Here is a 25,042-nt window from a genome sequence, read left to right as displayed (position 1 = left end):
ATTTTTTTTACTTTATTATACATTAATGTAATGAAATTCTATTTCAAGTAATTTCTATTTGTTCATCTTGAAACATTCACAGAATGTAAATGGCAGTTGGCATTTTGGAAAAAGCTGCATATGACAATGACTATGTGAATAGTATAGTTATACGTATAGAGAATGCAAACACTATTAAGCATTATGGTTCAAATCATTCCTCAAAAAGCCACATATACATACACTGTCACACAGTAACCACCAGAGATAACACGCCTGGGAGTAGATTGCACTGATTCAAACACAACTGTCTACTGTCTACTTTCTCAAAGATGAACAGTAGATATGATTGTTCAGATAACACTAATGTAATTCTGACATGTAGTTTAGCTCTTAGGCTGGTAAAAGTTAACTCTAATATATGTTAATGTAATAAAATTTTACTCCACGTAACTGTAGAACATTTCCATTGGTGATTTTATCCTGAAATGCTCAGAATGTAAATGGCTACACATACTGTACAGTGATGTGCTAAAGCCAAGCCAAAATAGTAACTTTTATCTGGGTAGTAAGTGCACTTTTGCTCATAAAATCACAGTATGATCCATCCATCCATCCATTTTCTAAGCCGCTTCTCCGTCAGGGTCGCGGGGGGGTGCTGGAGCCTATCCCAGCAGTCTTCGGGCGAAAGGCAGGATACACCCTGGACAGGTCGCCAGTCCATCGCAGATCACAGTATGATGATAGAATAAATTAAATGTAAATACAGTAAAATAGTAAGAATCTCTTATTTGATCTATTATCAAATAGTAGTTGATATGTTGTGAGCTAGTTAGAAGATCGCAGGTTTGGATCTGGATGCCCCTCGCCATCATATAGATGTGTTAAATTCCATCACAAACACACCTGATTAATTAAATTAAATTGAAATTACCTTAATTTAATGAAGTACTGATTATCCAAGGTGGTTATTGGATGATAACTATATATAATACTGGGCTGCCACAAGAAGAGGTTTTAAAACACAATGAACTCAAAGACATACATAAAATCACTACTTATTAAACAGTTAAACAGCTACTACATATTGTTGCTGTCATACAAATATCAATTTCTAACATTTACTTCTATAGGGTGACGAATAGCAAAATGAATAAAATGCAGACATTTTAGCACAGCAGCCAAGCATCACCTAAACATACTACTCTTCCACAGTGCAATTAATGCATCATAAAATATCGGTTCATCAAATCTACATATTTGTCCAATGCTGATGTTTTCTTTTTGTTAAGTATCTGCAGATACTGATGTGATTCTGCTATTGTGTGTCCCTAACATATAGAAAGACTGTTCATGCTGCAGCTCAAATTACTCCTTCTCTCCACACCCTTTACACACACACACACACACACACACACACACACACACACACACACACACACACACACACACACACATCATTGACTCACTTGCCAGCTCACATAAGCAATTAAAGCTTCTTTTTGTGAAGTTTATACTCATGCCTCTCAGTACCTTAAACAAGCTCATAAACCAACTCAATCTAATTTAACAGAAGACATACATCTGCTACTGGTTTGCTGTATCATAGATATCTGAATAGTTCTAAATGGATTCCTGCTGTGCAGCAGTGATTTTGAGCTTTAGAGCCTGTGTCGTGAATAGGTAAATGAGATTAGAGTACACAGTAGTATACAGTTGGCTGAGGCTGCTGGTACTGGGTGAATGAACTGGGTGTGTCGCTGATTGGATGATGGTGGCTTACAATCTCAGACCACCAAGAGGCAGCTGTTTATTTTCCTAAGCTGAGCGTAAAGCATTACTCCACATCATTACTGCAAATTACTATAAAGCTGCTACTCTGGGGGATAGAGCTATTCTGTCTCTTTCTTTCTTTGTCTGGCCCAGTTTTACTGTTTTTGTAGTGCCTTATCCTTTAAGTCAGAGAGAGAGCGGAAAGAAGTTATTGGGGGTTGTAGGAAGGAGCAGGAAGAGGCTAAGTTATTCACTATCACTCAAAGCAGGAAAAGTTACCCGTCCTGTGGGACACTTTGGGCTCTTTCAGTTTTCTTTCAGTTTTGGCCCCCTGTGCATGTGTATATGTGTGAAAGACAGTCAGAAACGGTGGTGTAACTAGGATCTTATGGGCTTCCGTGCAAAAAGGAATGAATGGGCCCCCAATATGAAAATCACCTTTATTAAAAAACATGAAATTCACTAAAGCTACAAATGAAAGGAGCAAACAGAGGTCTCCTTACAACACAGAAAAACCCAGAGAAAAGTGATCACTAAACAATTACATTTATACAATTAGAGTGTAAAAAGAGCTTGAGCTTAATACTTAATGCCGCTTTTCTGTGACGTTTCTGTATAATAGCTGTGCTTTGTACTGTCTGCAACTGCATCCAGTGTGTGGGTCTTGGCATTGGCAAATTATGCATTGGTAACAATAGCAGAGGCCCCCAAAACATGAGCCCGTATGAAAGTATATACCCTGCACTCCCAGACACTACGGCACTTAAGTACATTATTCACTTATAGTAGCTACCCATAAGTCATAGGTGTACAATTGCGTAACTAGCAAGACAAGGACTCCAATAAAGATGTTAGGAGCCCCCCCATAAACACCATCACACTTAGTGTGACACAAACACCCATCCAGTATAAATCTGTGAATCCTGAGAGAGTGCATCAACCCTATTATCTTTTCACACTATGGGAAAAAATTAAAGCACCAGTTTCTCTGCCTAATAATTATGCAAATCTAGCAGCCACAAATGCCAGTGATCTATTTAGAGTTGCTTTCACAGCAAGAAATGCCTGCGTTTTTTTTTATACTTCCTTCGCAACCAGAAATGTTTGCAATTCTTGCACACTGTTCTATACCAGGAAGTATGTTTGACACTTTTACAGTAACTACACTTTCCTGTGAAAGAAAACCAACATTAATGCACAGTACACCATTACCATAACCTAATCAAACAATTTCCTGACTGGATTACTTGAAGAAACCCTGCATCTTTCTGTGTTGTGGAGGCAGGAAACTCACTATGTCCTCACTACCTCCACCTTGATGACATTCAACAACACACACCTCACCACACTGATGAGACAATGTGCATGAGTCAGTATAGAAACCACTTTTCCTTTATTCATCCTCTTTCTAATTCGGCACAGTTCATTTCAATATCTAGAAGTGACAAAAAATGTAAGAATGAAAGATGTTTTTTCATCAAAAACAAATCCTAGCATATTTTTATTCTACTTACAAACAAAACGATACCAATCCAAAGTTTACCATCTGCAAGTTCAACATATATTCAGCTATATAATCCACTGGCAATAACTAAGTGTTAAATGATTAAACAGTTACATTGCCTCTTTATAAAAACACTACAGACAACGAAAACTCAGACACAGATGCAGACAAAAACCACCAGAGATAACATGCCTCTACTGGGAGTAGACTGCACTGATTCAAACACTACTATCTACTGTCTGTTCTCACAGATCAACACTAGATAGGTTTCCGATAATATGAATGCCATTCGGACCTTTATGTTAGTCATATATTTAAGTGATATGCATGAGAGTTATAGAGCTGGTAGAAGTTATGTGAGCTCTTTTGGCAGGAGATGTTTTTCATGGTGACCGAGCAGTTAGTGGGAGAACTGGGCGTGCTGTTGCCGTAGGAGATGAAGTGGCTTCCACTGTGTTCCTGGAAGAAAGTCAACACTGAGAGAACCTCACTGCTCACACACTCACACACAGATGCACAAATACATTCCAGGCCTTTCAGAGTTGAGGAATACTCGATTTCACCCTCAGGGCATGCCATGCCAAAGGCAAAGAAAGATACGCTGCCACCATGACCAAACATGGGTCTCTCTCTATCTCAGAAACACACCCTCTCGCTCTCACCCTCACTCTCAACTACTCTATCTCTCTCTCTCTCGCTTTCTTTTTGACTCCCCTCTTTCTCTTTTGACTTTCACTCTACAACTCTCTTTCTCTTTCCCTTTCTCTGTCTCTCATCTTTCTCCATCCTGCTTTCTTTCTCTCTCTTTCTTAACTAACCCTTTCTCTTAACTAGCTCTTTCTCAACTTCTCTTTACTATCTCTGTTGCTTTCTTTCTTTTCCTCTTGCTTTTCCTGCTTTCTCTTTCTCTCAACGATCTTTCTCTTGCTTTCTCTCTTGTGCTCAGTCTCCCCCTCTCTCGTTCTTGCTCTCTCTTTCTCTCTCTCTTGCTGTCATGTTTTCCTTCCCTCTTTCATCAATCTGTCTTTCTCTCTCATCTCAATTATCTCTCCCCTGCTTTCTTTTTCTCTTCCCCATCTTACCGTTCTTTCAACAATATCTCTCTTTCTCTTTCTTTCACTCTCTCGCTTTCTTTCTCTTTTTCCATCTCTCAGCTTCCCCTTTTCTCTCTCTCTTGACTGTCTGTCTCTGTTTCTTGCTTCCTTTCTCTCTTTCTCTTGTTTTCCTGCTCTCTTTTGCTGTCTCTGTTCATTTTTCTGGCACAAAAGCAGGTAGAGGTGCAGCGGTGATTAGATGCCTTTAATAGCTCTGCTTTCTAAAAGCTCAAACCAGCACTGGACATTTTTATTTCACTGGACACTGGCTGGCCTTTTAAGGCAATCTGTCTTCAGTATGCATCGTCCTATTAACTCATGCCTAAAAGGATCACAGTCTCCAAAACAGGTCTGACTTTCAGATCTTTAATAAAGAAAGACAGAGTGAGTCATGCTGCTGAAACAGCTCTTTTTTTTTTAACATGATTTATGTCATTACAGGGTTTTCAACAACAGCACTAGCAAAGTGCTGCACTCATAATGTTCTTAACTGTGTTACATTACAGTAGTTTCAAAAATAAATAATTAGAATTTTTTTTTAAAGTAAATATTTGGACTATTCCTATTAGTAGTTTACATTGTCTGAAAATCATTACTTAAACATGAGTTTTTGTTCTCAAACCCATGTGTCTGATTGTCTTATAAATCAGGCTCCTAGTGTTTTCACACGGCATTAAATAAATAATAATATTGTAAACGTTTTATTATTCTTGTTTTTTGCTTATGACAGTGATGAAAAATGCACATCATAACCACAGACAACAAATCAAACCACGTTTCAGTGTCCACCCTGCTTATTCTAATTCTTTGACCAATCTATAATGACATCTGCAGTTAGAAGTAGCCTGTTAGAGTTTATAGAATCCATACAATCAATGGATGTCTAAATGAGCCAGGACTGGAGCACTAACAGTCATGGTTCACCACTGATTAGACAAGTCATGGGTTTTATGAAGACACTGGTGATACAACACCTCTAGAGGGCAGCAGTGAGTAATGTTTGTTTATTTGAGCTCAAGCTATTTCTGTTGTCAGTTGGGAGATACTAAGTTTCAACAGCTAGGAATCAAGACGGCTAACCAGCCAATTTAGTGATTTTGGTGTACTTGCATAGCCGCATAAAATGAATATTAAATACAATTAAATTACAATTATTTAAATGCTGATAATTCATCAGTTAAATTTTCATGACAGTGACCAGCCTAATACACCCCTGTGAGTGTTTGTCATGGAGAGAGGGGACTGGTTGGAGACACTGTGGCATTAAGGTCAGGTCACACATGCTATTTCCTTCCGCTTGCCTCAAGCAAACAAAAAAACATTCCCAGCATGCCACACAGGGAGGCAAAGGAGAGGAAACCATGCCTAACAGGAAACAGAAGAGAGCATGGAGTCAGCATGAGACCAACGGACATACACACACACACACGCACGCACGCACGCACGCACGCACACACACTCACACACTCATGGCTCCATTAGAGCCCAAAAGTCCCAAGAGCCTCCAGGGCCTCTGAATGTCTCTACTGTGAGAAATGGCCTTTTACACCAGCACAGAGTCAGACAATAAAGAACAGTAATCTCTCTCTCTCTCTCTCTCTCTCTCTCTCTCTCCAGGGCAGGGTGGTAAAAGTAGGGCTTAAAGGGGCTACGAAGGCCTCTGGTGTGAGTGAGAAATCCCCAGTGAATAACGCTAATCCCAGAGCAGCATGCTAGCACTGCCAGTCCGTGCTAATAAAGGCCCATGTGTGATTATGTGTGAAAGAAAGAGCAGAATGGCAGCAGCACATTGTGACTGGGGGCCTGAAGGCAAATCTCTCCATTCATATTGACAATCAGCACACACATAAAGCCAGTGAAACTGTGCCACTGCAATAGCCAGACCTCACTCAGCTGTCAGCTGTGCGTGAGTGGGCGAGTAAATCAATTTCTCATCCCTAGCCATCACACACACTCACATTACCTTTTTCCTGCGTGTTGGCTTTCACAAATCAACCGCACATCTCTCTCACCTCAGATATCTGTTTCTCTTCATAGAAATGTAACCTGAATATCTGGACACTTATTATACTGATATGTAAGGCTGTCACTAGAAGTGGGTGGTATGGCCTGAAATGTATATCATGGCATGACAGAAAATCATGACAGTTTCAGTACACAACACATCATAATGCATTTATATGCACCTTTTTAAATTAAATGAAAAATAAGGAGTTGAAGTATGTCGGGGTCTTGTTCTCGAGTGATGTGAGGCGGCAGCAGTAATGCAGTCATAGTGGTGAAGAGCTGAGCCATAAGGCAAAGCTGTCTGTTTATTGGTCAGTCTACATGCCTACCCTCACCTATGGCCGTGGCTAATGATCGAAAGAATGAGTTACAAGTGTTGGAAGCGAGTTTTCTTTGCTGGGTGGTGGGCTACACCCTACTTGACAGGATAAGGAGGTTGGTCATCCAGGAGGAGCTCGAAGTAGAGCTGCTACTCATCTAAATTGAGAGGAGTCAGTTAAGGTGGTTCGGACATCTGATTAGGATGACCCCTGGCCGGCTCCTGTTGGAGGTTTACCAGGCACAGCTGGGTCAAGATCCTAAGGTTGTCCAAGGACCCGCTGGAGGGATTATATCCCCAAGATGGCCTGAATGCGGCTTGGGATCCCACAGAATGAGCTGGAAGATGCTGTGAAGGATAGGGTTGTCTGGGCTTCTCCGTAGAAGCTCTTCTAGCCGGATCGAGCAGGATAAGCAGATGATGATACCGATGATTATGATAGTAAAAACAGAACTGAGCAATATATAGATACACGTTTCGATGCCCCTGGTCAGTTTATGTGGTTTGTTGAAAATAAGTTAACACATCTTCTACAAGGAATACAATTAAATGTGGTATTTTTCTGCATATTTTAGTGCACAGTTTCTATTTATTTATTGAGTTTAACAAATTAGAAAGACATAACACATAAACCACTATTAGCGATCAGCTAAAAGAGACTTTGAGCACAAACATTAAAAGGGGACAAATCTGAACAATAAAAGGTTATGCATAGCCCTACCAAGATTCTAAAATTACACAAAATAAACTGGGAAGCTTTTCAAAAAGACTTCATTACACAAATGGCAAAATCGCACACATAAATGAGTGTTTCCATCAGGATTCTCACTGTAGCAGAATTTAAAATATGCATATATCCTCATCATTATGCTGATTCATTAAGGTGCTAATTATAATTATTATATATTTTTTTTATATTTATATTTAAGTTTGTTCCCTGTAGAGGATGAATTAACTTTTCAAACAACATTACATAAAATATGACCAGGGGTGTTTGAATATTTGCATACAACATATTTATTTGCATACAATATATTATTTACATTTTAATTTTCAACTCTAATTGTTTGAGTTAAACAGTGCTTTCTCAATTATAACATTTCTTAAACTCAAACAAACAGCAGAAATTCAGTCTTTAGTAATATAAGCAGAGCCAAGCTGAATTGTTAAAAGTTTTGATTTCTTCCTATTCGTCTTGTTTTTTTGTTTTTGTTTTTGTAGTCCATATTTGTGTTTTGTGTTCAAATTCACCACTTCAGCTTGTATTGCTGTGATATCAATACAAAAGTGGTGACTCACATTTTGTTCCCCAGAAGCACAAACAGTCCATGTTTAGCCTTATCACTGGGGGACTGCAAGTTTGAATCCCAAAGTATTAGTACTGTAAAAGTTAAATATTGTGACCATAATTTTAACACTGTCAATGAATAATCAACATTAACATACTCTGTAGCCATAGTTTAGACCAATCTACAGCTGTTTAGAGCTACACGACTGGAGTCTTTTTTGCAGAGCATGCAAAGCCACAATCCCAGCATGCCCTATGCTGTGATAAGAGGGGGTGGGGCCAGGGTGTCTGTGGGATGGGCTGTTTCTCAGAGTGAGGTTAAAACCCTAATGAACTCTGCTCTGATCTCCGAGTCTCCTGCCCTGTCATTATCACTGCCTTAACCCTCCCTCTGCATCACTTACCAGTAATCTTACACTCACACACACACACACACACACACACACACACACACACACACACACACACACACATCCCAACGGTGAGCAGCAGTCCCTAGGGGGCTTAATCTGTGTGAATGTGCACCATAACACTGAGTTCTACAGTGTATACAGCCATTTAAGCAGCAGTGATTTCATTTGTGTATATGATAAAGCATCAAATGAAGTGGAAACAACAAGAATTACTCAAATGCAAAAAAACCCTGAGGTGAGATAACTCATTCAGTTGCTGTTGTAACAAAAGCGTAATAATCTCCAAGCTAGTAACTTTACAGAGGAAGCAAAAACATGTGCTTAACGTTTTTAAAGGGCCTATATAATGAAAAAAAAACAGAATGTTCCTTGTTTTCTGTGACATATATATGCCTGTTTAAGTGATAAAGTGAGGGAAATGCATATGTAAAAATGAATAATGAATGACTGCTTTTTTATTTATGAATCCATGAGAAGTGAACCACAAAGAAAAAATGACATGATAGAAAAATGTAGGAAACATTCTATATTGATGTAAAGAGAGATTTTTAGATGTAATTTTGGACCATTTCTATTGTATGTTTTATCATGGAACTCACATGCTTTCAAAGGGTGTTAAAAAAAACCTGAAAAACTGAGTTGTGATGGCAATGAAAAGTGACATTATTCCCATGCAAAATGTTTTAATGCAGTAAGAATAAACATTTTGACCACTTTTACAATTATTTACGAAAATATAAAGATTTGGGTTTTTTGATGAAAATATTTGATGCAATTCTGATGTAAAACATGATAAAGGCTCTAGGTTTAATAAACCAGGCTCTGTGTTTTGCTTGTGAGTGTAAGTCAGTGTAAGTATGTGTTTGTTTGTGTAAATCAGGCTCTGGGGTTTTAGCACGTGTCTCTACAGTAATGAGAGCCAAGCGCTAATGCAGTCATGGCTGTAAAGGTCTGGCTGTCCTGCCAGAGCTCCTCGGCTTTCTCTGATCTGCTTACAGCAGCTTCCTGCCTCTGCACTGTTAGAACAGCCTGATGATGGAACAAAGTTGAAGCTGTTTTGCTATGTCGAGTAAGTGAGCGTTTTACAGGAATAACGCTATTAGCAGAGCATTGTTCTCCACTCTGCTGATTTCCTGAGTCACATATGCGCACACTAGGCCTGCCACCTCAACCCTCTAACATTCCTGGACGCTTGATCACTGGCTTTATTTTCTTAAACTAAATTCAGGTACCCATGCTCACGATAACAAAAACCAATGACGTTTGGAAAATGTAAGGTATTTCAAATGTTGCAACGTACATATCAACATGCCATTCTAGCTGCATTCTTTACATTCTGGTGCATTTACTGGTTGTGTCAGTGCTTGGTTACGTTATCTTCATCTTCATTCATATGATAACTGAGATTAGCTAACCATACAGGTGTTATCTTTAGGGATATAGAATTTGTGTTTAGTCTCCAAATTTGGAGTAGGTCTGGACTGTACCGGACTCTACCAACAGTCCAGTTCACATTGACAGCTTGCTTTGCAGTGCGTAAGATCAGGTTGGACTAGGGTGGGAAATGTTTGGGACTATTTTTAGGTTTGGGTGAAAATTTCAGACACTGACCTCTCCAATGTGTAAGTCTGCATGCATGTGTGTGGTTCTTACCCTGAGTGTGTGTATGACGAGGTCCTGAGCCTCCAACTCTCCCTCCAGGATGCTGAGCAGCATCAGCAGCTCCGCCTTACTCAGAGTCTCCACATTCATCCTGCCTGCCTAAAACACACACAGACATACACACACACCAAATGATTAATGCTGAGTCTCCTGATTGAGTCTCCACGAGTTAGCTCATTCATGTTCCTCATACATCACCTTAAAATGTACAGAAATCGTCTAAATAAAAAAAATAAACATAAAAATCCTCTATAACAATAAACAGACAAATAACTTAAAATTCCTCAAAACAACAGACAAACAACACCCAGTTTGGATTCAACAAACGGTGCACTAGAACATCAGAATATCTGCAATTCTCTTTTACACACTGCACTGCTGTGATGCCTTTAGCTGTGATTTAGGTGTATATAGGTGTATATAATACAACACTGCAGTTCAAAAATGTTTTCAATGATATAAAACCAGTTTAAAATAACTCTAACACACTAATACTGTGCAACGTCCAAAGGTAATTACAGGTAAGGGCATTTTTCATCCAGACTGATGAACAGAGCTGCAAAAATTACATTTACTGCAATTCTAAAATAACTGCATGATGTTACAATACTATCAGTATTCACAATGTCTTGTATTTAAAAAGTGACAATTCCATTTCAAGGCAGATAAGTAGATGATTACACTATAGTCTTCATCCTTAAATAACCTTTTTGCTGTTGCCAAAGTACTTAAATACAACAGCTTAGCGTACCCTCTGTTGTCTTGTTTAGAGTATGTAAACATTATATAAGAGTATGTAAACACTGTATCCTCTTCTTATAAGAGGAAGTAGAATGATTTCTGTCTAACAAAAAACACAACCCTAATTCATTCAGACACAGTCAATTTTTATTTAATTGAATCATCATCATATGAATTATATTAATCCTTTTATTTTAGTTTATGTTTGTTGGAAACAGTTAACATCTTAATAGAAATAGAATATAATAGAACATTATGATTTTAGGCCTTCTGGAAGTCCTAGGCACACCACCGACTGTGAGTATCAGTGGTAACCTGTCCAGGTTCCAGTTAGTTGTTAGGAATGGAAAACAGTGGTGGCAGCTCCATGTCAGGGCTCTTTACTGAGGGACACTGGTAAACTGCAACATATAAGGGAAAATATACATTGATGTCTGTTACAAGCGCCAAAGAAAACATGAGATGTCTTCCACAAATTCTAACAGCAAAAAATGTGCATGTGAACCTGTGTTAGCTTAGCACTAACACACTGTTAGAATACATAGGGACACTAGCAGAAATCAGGATTACCACAGAGGTGTTTTTCCCTTTTTTTCCCTTTTTTGACCATGTTTTGACACGTATGGCTAAAACCCAAGGCCAAAGACACAGTGGCCAATGGTATACTGAGTGTTTTGACATCAGTCTAATCACATAAAGCCTAGCCTCTAAAAGCATCCTGACCGCCACAATAATGTTGGTGTAACATAACCTATTATAGTATCATATTGCTTCAGGGTTATGGAGTAGTTAGCCCTGCACACATACTTACACAAACAGATCAATTCCTCTGGCCTCACAAACTGTGACATTATTGGAACATACCCGTGGCTCATAATGTGACCTCATTCAGCTTCAGCATTGCTGGCCATGAGTTACCTCTGACTCTCAATGAGGGCTGACGTTTCCATGTCAAACGTTAAGCATGGATGAATGAACACTCAGAGGTACACGATTACAGCACTATACGCATATGCAGGAACACAGACACACACTCACACAGAGTGGTATTCACTGTTTTTGCTCTGTGGCTTGGCTAGTTTTCAAACCGCAGAACTACAGGAAGCGATTAGCATATCAAAATGGTGGGAGTCTACTCCCACCTAGCCACACGAATACCCACAGTAATCAACTGCTGTGTTGTAATGTAACGGACTGTATGCATCCAACAGTACATGTACACAGAGTGTACTGGCACTGCTAATAAACACCTTTTTGTTTGCCGCTGACAGGACGTGTTGTGGTGAGAATCCAGCGACCACAACCATCCTCCATCCAGCAGAGGGGAAGTGCTGGACTCAATGTTCTGTGGTGTCCAGCTTCATGCTGAGCCTGATGGTTTAGCTAGTTTTTGTTTGTTTGTTTGTCTTATGGAGTGGAGCACACAACTGTAGAGGAAAGAACAGCTTTAGCTGTTACAGCAGAGGGCAGCTTACAGGTGCCTTGGCTCAACACATCATACTGCCTACATATTAAGTTGCCAGGTGCCTACATGTATCTACACTCATTGGCCATTTTATCAGATACACCTACCTTATAGGACCACACTCAGCAGATATTGTTTGGGTGGTAGAGCATTGTCAACACTGCAGTGACACCAACGTGTTAGCTGGCGTCATGCTGTATGAGTGCATCAACTTCAGCAACAATGCCACAAACTTTAAACACCTCAATGTCACCACTGCTAGACCGCCACCTAAAAATATCCAGCCAACAGTGGTTCAGTGGTCAGAAACAGACCACTGATGAATGACTAGAGGATGATTAAGACAAATTCTGCAAGGACACCATGAGCTGTCTGAGGCTTTAGCTGTACAACAACAGCATTTGCCAACAGGTACAGTACAGTGCAAAAGTCAGAGACCACCTTTCATTTATTTAATTTCCAGTCTAAATGGCCAATATGTACAAGTATTCATTCAATAAATATTTGTTTTTAAAAATAAATATTTTTTTTTAAAAACAAAACATGACAAAAAAGGAGGAACATTTGCAAATCAAAGAAAGAATCTGTATATATGAATAACAATGGGCTTCACTGATTTAACAAACATCACTGAATGTATGGTGTGTGAAATAATATCAGTGCAGTAATTTTCTGTTAAATATATCATTGCTGTCCAAAGAAATATATATATATATATATATATATATATATATATATATATATATATATATATATTATATCTCTAATATAATAACTTTACAAAACAAAGGCAAAAATCAGATTTTATTCCAAGAAATTTTGGTGCATTCTTCATGAAATTTTCATACAACATAAAGAGCAGCTGCCATGTACAAATGACACAGAAAAATAAAAATCATAAAAATCAATAAAATGAAGATATAGCTTTTTGTTTTCTGGTTGTCTGCTTTTTTTCTGATAAATGAATACCTTGGTTGGGTTGACTGGACAGTATGTAAATGAAGGTGGTCTCTGATTTTTGCACAGTTCTGTTGGTGTGTCTATTAAAGTAGACAGTAAGTGGGCACAGTGTGTAAAAACCCTGGCAATGCTGCTTGTGCCTGATACACTCATATCCGCACAACACACACTAACTACCTTGTTATCATTACTGTCCTAAGACTGGCCCACCACCCAAATAATATTGTGTTAGTGAAGGTCCTATGGTGGTCTCTTTCCATTGATGCATATTCTCTACCCTATCCATCAATGGAAAGAGACCACTACCCAAATGATTGTTAGTGGGGGTCCTATTGATGGATATGATACAGTATGACTGATAAACTGTGCATATTGTATGACTCCAAACTGTACCTACAGTAAATAAATGTATCTGTTAAAATGCTGTACAGAGAGTGCAACTACATCGTAAACTGGCAACTCACTCTGTTTACTCACCTCTTACAAGGCAGTACCTGCTTCATCAAATATCTCTGCTTATTTGTTCTGAGATTTTGTCATCTCACATTCATTCACTCCAAAAGGGACCTTTCTACACTGCTACAGTTGTGTTTGTAATGGCTGCAAAATGACCATATTGAGGCTTCTGAGAATACGGAGGACTGAAATAACCAGCAATTGCCTCAGTCAGCCCAAAGCCAGAGCCTGAAAGGTACACTCTAATTTTACACACATGGTCCACGTGTGATCGTCAACATGGAGGGCAGCAGTAGAACTGCAATCTGAAACCTACAGTTCTTCATTTTTATAACCTACAAACTTCCAAGTACTTGCTAGAACTCCAAATGACTCTAGATTCTACAGGCCTGGTTCAAGTGCACAAGTAAGCTAGAATTATGGTCTAATAAGCTCTTCTGAGCACATCATGGGTATTTTAAGGACTCTTATGGGTATCCTTTTGAGTTATGCAATGACTATTAAACTGATATATAGCTCATACCTTTCTGGTGAAAATACTGGTGTTGCACAAAAATTTTGTATCATGCAGAGGAGTATATTTCATCACATGCTTTATGAAAAACAGCAGATGGTAGGTTTTTGTGTTGGATTCGGCGCATAGGCTATGTTTACGCAGCAGGTAAAAGTGATCCAAATCTGCTTTTCTCACCAAATCCAATTTTTTGTTTGGCAATATCTTTTAAATATGACCTATATGTGACATCAGTCTGAACAGATCACACTCCAAAACTGACCCACATGCGCAAAACAACATTGGTTCTCATCCAGAGATAAACAATCATGACTGCCAACGAATGCAGGTCCACTCCCAGAGTTTCCAGTTTCATCTTTGCCAGCATCACATTAGCAGTCATGTTCCAATGGTTGACAGCCTGGCTCTTCACCCAGAACGTGTTTGGGTTTACCAAAAAAAGGGTATGTTATTCAGCCACGGTCACTTCTTTGGTTTGTGTCCTTGGATTCTTCTTTTTTTATGCTTTTATTTTTTTAAAACTTTTTTACGCTGCAGCCCCGCACAACTACAGCTGTGTTCAGCTGCTTTGTTCAAAATCTCTTCAAATATGGAGTGGTTCTGATAAGTGCCTTCTAATTTTTTAGTACAGAAACATCAGCCAATGTTTATGAGGTCTCAGCAGCGGAAAATTAGGACAAATTTAGAGTTGGATTGGCATAAAAGTCAAAAGAATTCCAATTTGGCTGTTCAGAGTGGCATCGCCACTTATCGGATACGGATCATATTTCAGTACCACATATGGAAGTGTCTCAAATACAAACTGAAAATGTCAGATTCAATGTGTTTTTTGCTGTTTGCACTGCCACACAGATGACACATCTGTGTCACATATGAAGAAAAAGATCGGATTTGAGCCACTTTTACCTGCTGTGTAAACAAAGCCAGTCTCAGATTAGATAATGAGCTAAAACTACAGCTAACCACTCCTCTGACTCTGGATTTTGATGGAGACTCATCATATTCTATAGCAGTTTTTCTATCTTCAGTAATGTGCCAACATGTTAGTTTGTCAGAGAGGTATATTTAAACTGTTTCTGGGCCTAACATCAGCTTAGGCTATTTAGTGCCAAAACTCACGCTATCAGTTTCTCAATCACAACCATCAACCATATTTATATTTTTGGGAACATGCTCATTTTAAGGCACCTGTGTTTTGTAGTATAAGACAGAACCCAAATAGTGATTTCACTATTTCATTACTGTTACTTCAAACAGTTAGCTGAGTGCTCAGAGAAGTACTCACAGCTGCCCTGATGTCAACCCATCACTTGGTTATCTTATTTATTAGTGTTAGGCTAATAGATTACCAAAATGCATTGCTCTGTTTCTTTCTGGTTAACCCCTTAAATGGCCAGGGCCCACCAGCAGGCCCAAAGTTTTATTACTTCTATAACCTAACAATAACTCAGCCAGTTTGCTGTCCCTGTAGCTACTGAGAAATAAGCCCTGTGATTTTACAAGGTTAAACCAAGTACGCTGTTGGCGGTGCTAATGTTGTAAACAATCTGATAGTGAAGAGTGCTTGTCCCACTCATGGGAGAATGTGGTTCAATCCCCTTGTTTGGGCAGAATTTAGAAACATCACATTGATACACTGATAAGAGTCTATGGGAAATGCTCTTACTGCTACTTTGATGTGCCATTTGTGAATTGCTCTGCATATAAACATTCTGTAAATTCTGTTTTAAATGATATTTGTTTACTTCAGATATTAATAAAGACTGAAGTAAGCAAACTGCAAACTTTGGTTGATAAAACAGAAAGTTTTTTTTTGAAGGAATAATTTGCAGTGACAAGTAATCAAGTGTAATATATCTCACAAATCTTTACAGGGTGCAACAAAATATCAAGTACTGTGATAATACTGAATTGACCTGCAGTAATTCCCACCCCCTGTTCATTTTTTGTAACCCTTGTGTGGTTTTGACATTTTTGTTACTTAGTGGTCTGGTGGACCCACCACGTTATTCTTTTTTTTTTACATCAATACAGCCATAACAATTCATGTAAAACACCAGATGTACAAAAACATCAAGTGGCCGGTGTAGGGTTCTCCTTTAGCAGCTGTAGACAGCAGCCTGTCTATGTTTTCCATCCTCACACACACAAACACACACACACACACACACACACACACACACACACACACACACACACACATATACAAACACATACACAGACACACCCACAATAACAGCAGGCCATGTAGAAAGAGAACAGAGTGAAGGGACACAGCACCTCCACACTTTTATTCCCCATGGGCTCACCAAACACCACGTCAAGAGGGTGTACAGTGTGAAGTCATTGAAAATGTGTTATTTCATATGCTCTTCACAGAAAATGAGCTCAAGGTGGTTAAAATAATAATAAATAACGTAATTTTTTTCTTTTGTTACGCATTAAAAATGGATCCCTCAGACCCCAACACCACCCAAGGGTTAAATCATTGTTCACATAGTTTGCAAATCTTAGAAAAAAAAATCATGTCAAATTATCGAAGTCTTGTGATATTTTCAGCCATATTCCCAGCCCTTACTGCACGTTATTCTAAACTCTACAGGCCTGACTCCGGCATAGGTAAAGCTAGAAGACTCTGTAGCACTCATACGCTTTCCTGAGAATGTTTAGATGTTCTCTGTCTCTCAGCTGTTATAAGTCTGACTCTGCCGTGCATCATCACAGTGACACCACTCAGACTAAATATAGACTACATGCGATAATGACACAACCGGATTCTTTTCTCGTGGTTTTTCTCATCATCTAGAGTGCCATGTTGACTCAGAAGTGTCTGCATGAAGGAGAGACGGTGCAGGAGTGTCCAGACTTTCCACAGCACCATGATGTCATCATCCAGATCCTACCGACAACTCTTGCCAGCATTTTTTTTTTCTAAAACCGGAATGGGACGTTCTTCCTGAAGACCTTTAGTTTGTTGTTCTGAGTTACTACAGTCAAAGAGGGAGTGTTGTTGAGTGAACAGAAAGAAAAAGAAAATGTTTCAATAAATCACTCAGGGTATGGAATAATTTTGGCTTCCTACAGACACAAGTTGCCAAATATTTCTCATGTTCTACCACAATCATTCCTGACCAGACTGTCCTCTAAAAACTTGACTCATTAAAACTCTGATGATGTTTTCTTAGACAATTTCATAGCCACTTATATAAGCATTTCCTTTGGAATCTGGCTCAGTGAATCCGTGGGTTTCAGTGTTACAGACCACGTGCTCACAGTAACTGCATGTGTGTGTGAGTGTGTGCATGTGTCTGTGTGCATGTGTGTGAGACAGCCCTGCTCATATCTAAGTGCAAACACAGCGAGCAGAAAGGATCGCTACTCAAACACATGCTGCTATGACAATGCAGTACCTATTTACTATAAGACCATAGTTACACAGACTAATAATGCCTCTCTCTCTCTCCATCTGCCTCTCTCTGTGGCCCTCTTTCTTTCTCTTTCTTCCTCTCTCTACATCTCTACATTGCTAGGTCTTCCTCTCTCTCAATTATTTTGCAGATTTTTAAAAAATTATTTTGTTTCGTCTCTCTCTCTCTCTCTCTCTCTCTCTCTCTCTCTCTCTCTCTCTCTCTCTCTCTCTCTCTGTCGCTCTCTCCCTACATCTCTCTGCAGATATAAGTCTGTGTCTCCTTTTCTCTGTGTATCTTTCTCTTTCTCTACATGTCTCTCAATGCATTCACCTCTCTCTCTCTCTCTCTCTCTCTCTCTCTCTCTTACTTTTGAATAGTATGTTTATTTTATAACATCATAGCTCAATATATTAGACAGCATATTTGCTGTAATTTGTGGTGCCACCACAGGTACGAAATATCACACACACACACACACACACACACACACACACACACACACACACACACACACACACACACACACACAGACACAGACATGCATCCTTTGAAAATCTCAGTTCTGTAGGCAGTTTGTATATCTTCAAATGTTGCTCAGGAAGCCCAGTGAAACTGCCTAAAAACAGCTTTGCATTTCTTGATTAAACCACTAACCACAGAAGATCATTATTAACATACCACTACTGTCACACACATACACATGCACAGAGAGAGAGAGAGAGAGAGAGAGAGAAAAAGAGAGGGAGAAAGAGAAAGAGAGAGAGAGAGAAAGAGAGAGTAAAATACAGCTACATTTTAACAATGTCTGTGGCAACCGATCCTGTGATTTACATTTTGTGATTCACATTTTCAGATGCTGAATGTAAGTTAGAAACTGCTCTGAGAAATAAATCATGGCACGCCAAAGAAAGTTCACAAAAACACATACTAGAAAAACTAGCAGTTCTTCCCCGAGGGCAGAACCGTTGAGGCTCTGGAAAATGCTGCATGGTCTGGACTTCGTAGAAGGTGTGTGCTGACCTGTTAGGACATATTAGAATCGCCTTTATTTAGACTTCGAAATATGTAAAACAACAGATACGGCACTGATCCAATATAAGGTATCATTATTGGGCCGACATCAGCTAAGATTCTACATTTTATAAATGTTTATGTATCAGCATTGTAAGATACACAGCTGTAGATTTATGGGGACAGCAGGGATTTCATTATTTGGTCTTAACACATCTGGACTTTTAGACAATGTGTTGTGATTGTTGTTAATAGTTAAATTTGATTTAAAAATGTATATCATTTTTAAAAAACTGTAGCAGAGTTTAAGTCCATATTTTCCACCACATTTTTACATCTCTTTTACATACACAGACTCATGGGAAATGAAGTCTGTTTACATTCAGTATATTTTTTGTTCCTTTACTGTACTTTATGATTGTCAAGGATGTTTAAATGTAAAGTAAACTGTAATAATGTGAGACTGCCACAGGCTGTAGCTCTTCCCTGGATTAATAAGACTCATTATATGGCTTATTTTGTTAGTGCCATTTAGCTAACTAGTTTAAAATGTCTAGCAGATTTATTTATTTCATTTATCCTACAAAAAAACATCTACATCTAAATTCATACTGCTGTGTCTATGTGACACCTATGTATGTTAACAAGGGTTGCCGGGTGTCCAGTTTTGGACTGGAGAGTTCTGTTTTCAGCTCTGTTGTCCAGCGCCTAGTCGGTAATGCTAATAAGACATTAAAATGTTGTGTTGTTGAAGTAGGTAAGATGCCGTTCTAGCCTTGTCACTGTGCTTCTCTCTGATCCAAGTTTCTACTTACATATCACTGATTGTACAGTATTACATAAAAATTAATGTTAATGAAGTCAATGAAGAAGCCAGCTACAACACTGATAAAATGCTGTAGCATAATTAGGGATAGTTCTGGTGACTGAGCAACTGATAGATCAGCATGTCTGCCTAAACATAATTATAGTAGTTTGAATCATTCAAGGTAAGAATGTTTTGCATGTTGAAAAAACCTTTAATGCATAATCCTAATGTAACATATTCTTAATGCTTTTAATAAGTATCAAACACGTATTATATGCTGAGTCAGGTGGTATGAGAAGTGCATCCCCCAATGAAACCTACACCACTAGGCAGATATGTATCTGAAAAGTATTGTATATTGGCATTTTTCCATGTTTTCCATATCTGTGCATCCTTACAATCATCTGCCTACAGTCATCATGCTTGCTTAACCTACTGTCTTGTGACACTACTATTGTGATATGAAACATATTTTGACGTTGCTGCCAGTACCCAGCCCTATTATCAGAAGGCCTAAACTGTGTAACAACACCAGCATTTCTTCATGTACTCCTGTAGCCCAATGGTGATCAGCAGTGTAACTCAGGCAGGTTATGACCATGAAATTTTAGCTGGCTGATAACTGAAGTTACTGCAATTAACAGTTTGTCTTTTTTGGTCATCATATTAATGCACATGCCTAAAATGGCCAAATGGGCTGATATGTCGACACTTAGTAACTCTCAAATTACAATGGACAGGGCTAGAGCTCCAAAGAACAAACACTACTCACATCCCTCTAAATGTGCTACACCACAAGTCAGAAGTTAGAACTGTTGCTGTTTTCCTAAGACCCACGCAGGGCTGAAAGATGAATGTTTTTTATACTAAAATTGCAGTTTCAATTTCAGAGGGTTCAAATTTCTCGTTCAAAAGCTGCAATTTTATGTAAATTATGAGCTACATTATTGAAAAGTCTGCCTGAAGTTTTAAGAATATTTAACCTAATAACACAGGCAGTTTGTGAATAGATTAGACCAATCAGATCCACCCAAAGCTCCATGCATTATGACATCACAACTATAACTTACTGGCAGTCCGGCACACTACACTCACAAAAAACAGGCCTGGACCTTCATTTCTTCAAAATAATAGTATCACTTATCAATATTAGTCAGACAAAAATCACAATTTAATATTCATCTCTAGACCCAGGTCTCTTAAATAAATGCATTTTCCAATTTATTTTATTTACATAAAAATGCACCCAGTATGCATTCTGTTTGTAGTGTAAACATATGATACGTAGATACTAATGCTGATTATGTAATAATTATGGCTGTACACTCATGCACACACACCCACACATCAGACAAAGCCCAAATGTCCAACTGTCTGCTTTTGGTCACGCCTGTGTTGCATGATCCAATATTTGAAATTGAAATTGCTCACCTCTCCCAATAGGCAGGGCTTAAGCTTGTTTAGTGATGCTGTGAATCAAAGCGATACAATGGCAGGGCAGTTGAGGCTAATTACACTCTACACTCCATGTAGTCTGGTAGCCAGACTGAGACACCCGCTGCAGAATGTAATTATTAATTAATGAACCAAGATTGTGCCAGAAACTCACAGGGATTTTGCTGTTCCTGCCTATGTTGGGTCATGCAAGACTGAGGAACTGGCTGAATTAGCTTATATTCTACCAGTTCTCATTGTTCAGCTGAACCTGAATTCTCTTTATTCTTTGCTCTTTATTTTATGCTTGAACCGGGAATGCACAAATATAGGAAATTGGGAGCCAATATCCAGTATTTTTGTGTTTAAGTTTATTTATTATGCGCATATCTGCAAATATCAATACTGATACAGAACTGTGTATATATTCCGCTTTCTAAAGTATGATGAATACATCATTAAGTTTCGCTTTGAAATTCTAATCAAATTTAAACATCACGGGAAAAAATTATCGGCAAAACAAAAACACCATAAACCTCCCTATCTGGAGTGCTCGCCAAATAGTGCCAAGTCACAACCACAAAGCACAGCTTTCATTTCACTGCCTAATCCAATGAGCACTTCCTGTAAAGCAAAGGTGAACATGAACCATTTTATGGAGGAGATGCTGAACATGCTTCTATGTCACATATGAAAGATTACCATACAGAGACAAGACAATGGGACCCAGCATGAAGGGTGGGGGGTGAGAGTGAGAGAGCAACAGTATATGGGTTACAGATACTTACAGGAATCTCAGGAATTCACACCCCACCACTCACATCAAATATTAACAAAATCTCTCTACACTCTAACATACAGCCTAGGAAGCGGCCTGCAATTGACCACTGACTTTTCCTCAGCTCACTAACCTCCACAACCTGGAACTGTTTATTTAAAACACATATGCAGTGGTCTCAGAACAGCTACCCAACAGTCCATTATACATGACAGTTACATAATTCATATAATCTTGTAACAAAACGTAGAACGGGTTAAAACGGTTCTTAACTGTATGTTAATATAACATAAGGATGCACAATAGGGCAAAAATAGAATATATAAGACTAAGAATGAACCGATATTGGAACTGTGGGCCGATGCTAATAGCCGATATTTTTCTTGTACGCATCTGCCGATACATAAAAATTAGATATTAGATATAATAGTAGACCTATATTCATGTTCTCTTTTGTAATAAAACATTCAGGAGGGTTGCTGTTATTTTAGTATTAATGATATCTAGATTTTGCTCAGAAAAGCAAACTGTGACATAATGTGATGTAATTTATCACAATAACGACTAAAATCAGCATATTCAGATCCCTTAATATAACAAGATGTTTATGGCAATCAATTTTAGCTGGCCCATTCATCATGAAATGTTTATATAACGTAAGAGCAGCTGACCATTTTAAAAGGTTGAACAAAAATAAAAACCCAGGAAAGAAGTTTTAATATGACAGCTGCTTCCCTGTGAGCACAAAGAGCTGTCTAATTGCTGTTAGACAAACCCCTAAATGCCCAGTCCTGACCTTTTAGCCTCCCATCACATGCACATAAATCCAGGGGAAGCGGTCATATAAATAGGAATGGGCAATGTTGTGGGATATCTGTCGTTACTCTGGTAAATTATGTCACAAAACATACTGTGATATCATCGGTACTTGTGGAACACTGACCAACTGCATGGTTCATCATAAAGAGAGCAAAATTAGTCCAGTTTAACCAGATTTAGTGCAATGTAGCACGCCAAATACTGACTTTTCCCTTTTCCAACTGATCAGATGTTTAAAAAAATATTGTGACGTGTGTCTTGAAAATGTCTTGAAGTATTGAAGTATTCTATTTTAGCCATATATACCACCTCTATGGATACTCAACCTCAATCCACACTAAAGAAAGTGAATTTAATTGACTGAATAAAACATGTTACATCAACACAATTCCTCCCAAATGTTCCGAATGATTTGTATTGATCATATAAATTCATTGCATCTCTTCAGTGCATGAAGCAAAGAGGGTCAGAAATTGCGTGTCACTTAAAAAAGATGATGAGGTTGTCCTGCAGCAGCGGCGCAGGCTGCTCTTCTCTCTGAGTGATTCTGACACGGCCTTCACACCGAGTCCCTGCAGTCTGAAAGTGCCCTTACAGCCCTGGCTGCATTCTTGAACTTCACACAACACCACAGGCCAAATGTTATCAGCACATCAAATCAAAACAGATGAAAAACAAATTATTTAGGACAGTAAAAATAAAGGAAAAATCACAAAGCTTTAATTTCACGTGTCCTAATCTGTCAACTTTTTAATATCTAGAGGTGAAGTTAAAAAATTGTCCATCAATGTGTACGCACTACTTCATACACCACCTTATATATGCCTTATATGTGATTATATATGATGCCCTGCTCATGACCTGTGCAAAAGTAAGAACAACAGAAGACGTAAGAAAGGAAATATCTTACTGGGTATACAAACAGCTGGTTAAATCACACTAATACATAGTCAGAGTTTATCAGTTGACTACATATGTGTTTAACCTCCTTAGGGACACATTTCACATCAAATCTGTGCTCAGGGTGATGGTCCAGCCCTCTGGTCTACTGATAAGCCCCATGGGTAGCTACAAACTGCACTACAAGATACACAGGCCATCAAGTGCTTCAGATTTAGTGCTGAATGCTAATGATAAGCAATTACTGGTAACAACTTTACAAGCCTCTGTCATTAGTGCCCATGTACTTATCTGAGCCTGTCACACGTAGGTAAAGATACGGTCCCATAATGCATGGACGTACAAGATAAACACCACATACGGTTTATGCTGTAACACTGAGGAATCGGTTAGACATTAGTGAAAAGTTGTAGGCAGCACAATATCATGATTATCTATTCCCAGAAATGATCTACAGGACGCAGCACCACGTTCCCTCTTCACTCTCTTCTCTCTGCTTTCCTCTCGTGTCCCAGCAGCGAACATACACTTCTAACGGTGGGCAGAAATCACTTTACTCACCTTCATACGTTCCGATGTTTTCTCATTAATCCCCACAGTACATTCACTTTTAATGTGCTGCTGTCCAATTATGAACTGTACGTACAGCGTTCCCCCTGGAAAGACGGACTTCAGTCGCTGACAAACTAGTCCGCCAATAGACGGGAGGGCATTAACCGGCATTATCCAATCACCATCGCCTTTGAGCGGTCGAGGGCGGGGCTAAAGGTCTGACTGGTAGATCTCTTTGTCTGCGACGTCTCACTGCCATTCTGATTGATAAAGTGATTTCCAACCAATGTTAAAGCATTTTTATCCTCCGTCGAAGCGTAATTTACTGTTTATCGCTAGATTTCCAACATTTCCTCTCTGCATTTATTTTTCTAAATACGGGAGCAAATCCCGTCACATTTGACATGCACTTAGCTTATTCATCAGAGGAACAATGCGCTTTGATACAGTCAGCACTTTGATATTGACAACACCATGCAGAACAGCCCAGACAGACTGCAGAACAGCCCACAAACAGCACGTGTTTTCTCCTGAAAAAAGAAGTATAGGCTGCTATAAATAAACGAACAAGCACGTGCAAGGCATTGTTCTCGCTTTATCCCAAGTGAATTAATAATCGTGTAGCGAACTGAAGAATGAAGAAAGCACATGAGAAACTGTTTGCACCGGCCTTGGCTGCCGTAATGTGTTTTACACTCCATTTTGGCGCCACCGTGCGGAATAAAATAGAACTGGAACGTTTTACTGGATGCTGTGACGTAATCACACTCTACAAGTGTTCGACTTTTACGTAGGCTAATTAGCGAATATGTTATTCCTCAGAGTCGGTTAACAGGAAGAAACTGAATTAATTTAAATAAAGATCAAGCAGTTAACGTGTATTGGTATTATTATTATTATTATTATTATTATTATTATTATTATTAGTAGTAGTAGTAGTAGTATAACTAAAATTAACAATGTAATATTGAAAAAGGTTTTTTAATAATACTTTACGTACTTTATCCATGCTAAATAACGTATAATATTTCATCTGTAGTACACACTTAAAATGACGATTCTTCAGTGATTCTTTAATAAAGAAAATGATTCTATATAAAATCATTAATATATCAAGAACCATTTCCTTAATTGAAGAGTTTTTGCACAGTGAAA

The 25,042-nt window shown here is 38.7% G+C and overlaps 1 protein-coding gene across 1 annotated transcript in view; it reads right to left on the bottom strand.

The window, feature by feature from the left end:
* The window catches only part of cttnbp2nlb (CTTNBP2 N-terminal like b), a 44,710-nt gene extending 20,703 nt beyond the window's left edge, over positions 1-24,007 (bottom strand). The window contains exons 1-2 of the mRNA XM_037535695.1: positions 23,897-24,007; positions 10,031-10,138 (exon numbers count right to left, since the gene is read on the bottom strand). Coding sequence (XP_037391592.1) covers positions 10,031-10,138; positions 23,897-23,902 — 114 coding nt within the window. The 5' untranslated portion in view covers positions 23,903-24,007. The remainder of the gene's footprint in view (positions 1-10,030; positions 10,139-23,896) is intronic.
* Between the last annotated feature and the right edge of the window lie 1,035 nt (positions 24,008-25,042).

Source organism: Pygocentrus nattereri, chromosome 28, assembly GCF_015220715.1.
Source record: "Pygocentrus nattereri isolate fPygNat1 chromosome 28, fPygNat1.pri, whole genome shotgun sequence".
NCBI classification, from domain to species: domain Eukaryota; kingdom Metazoa; phylum Chordata; class Actinopteri; order Characiformes; family Serrasalmidae; genus Pygocentrus; species Pygocentrus nattereri.
This window is presented reverse-complemented; position numbering and strand designations above follow the sequence as displayed.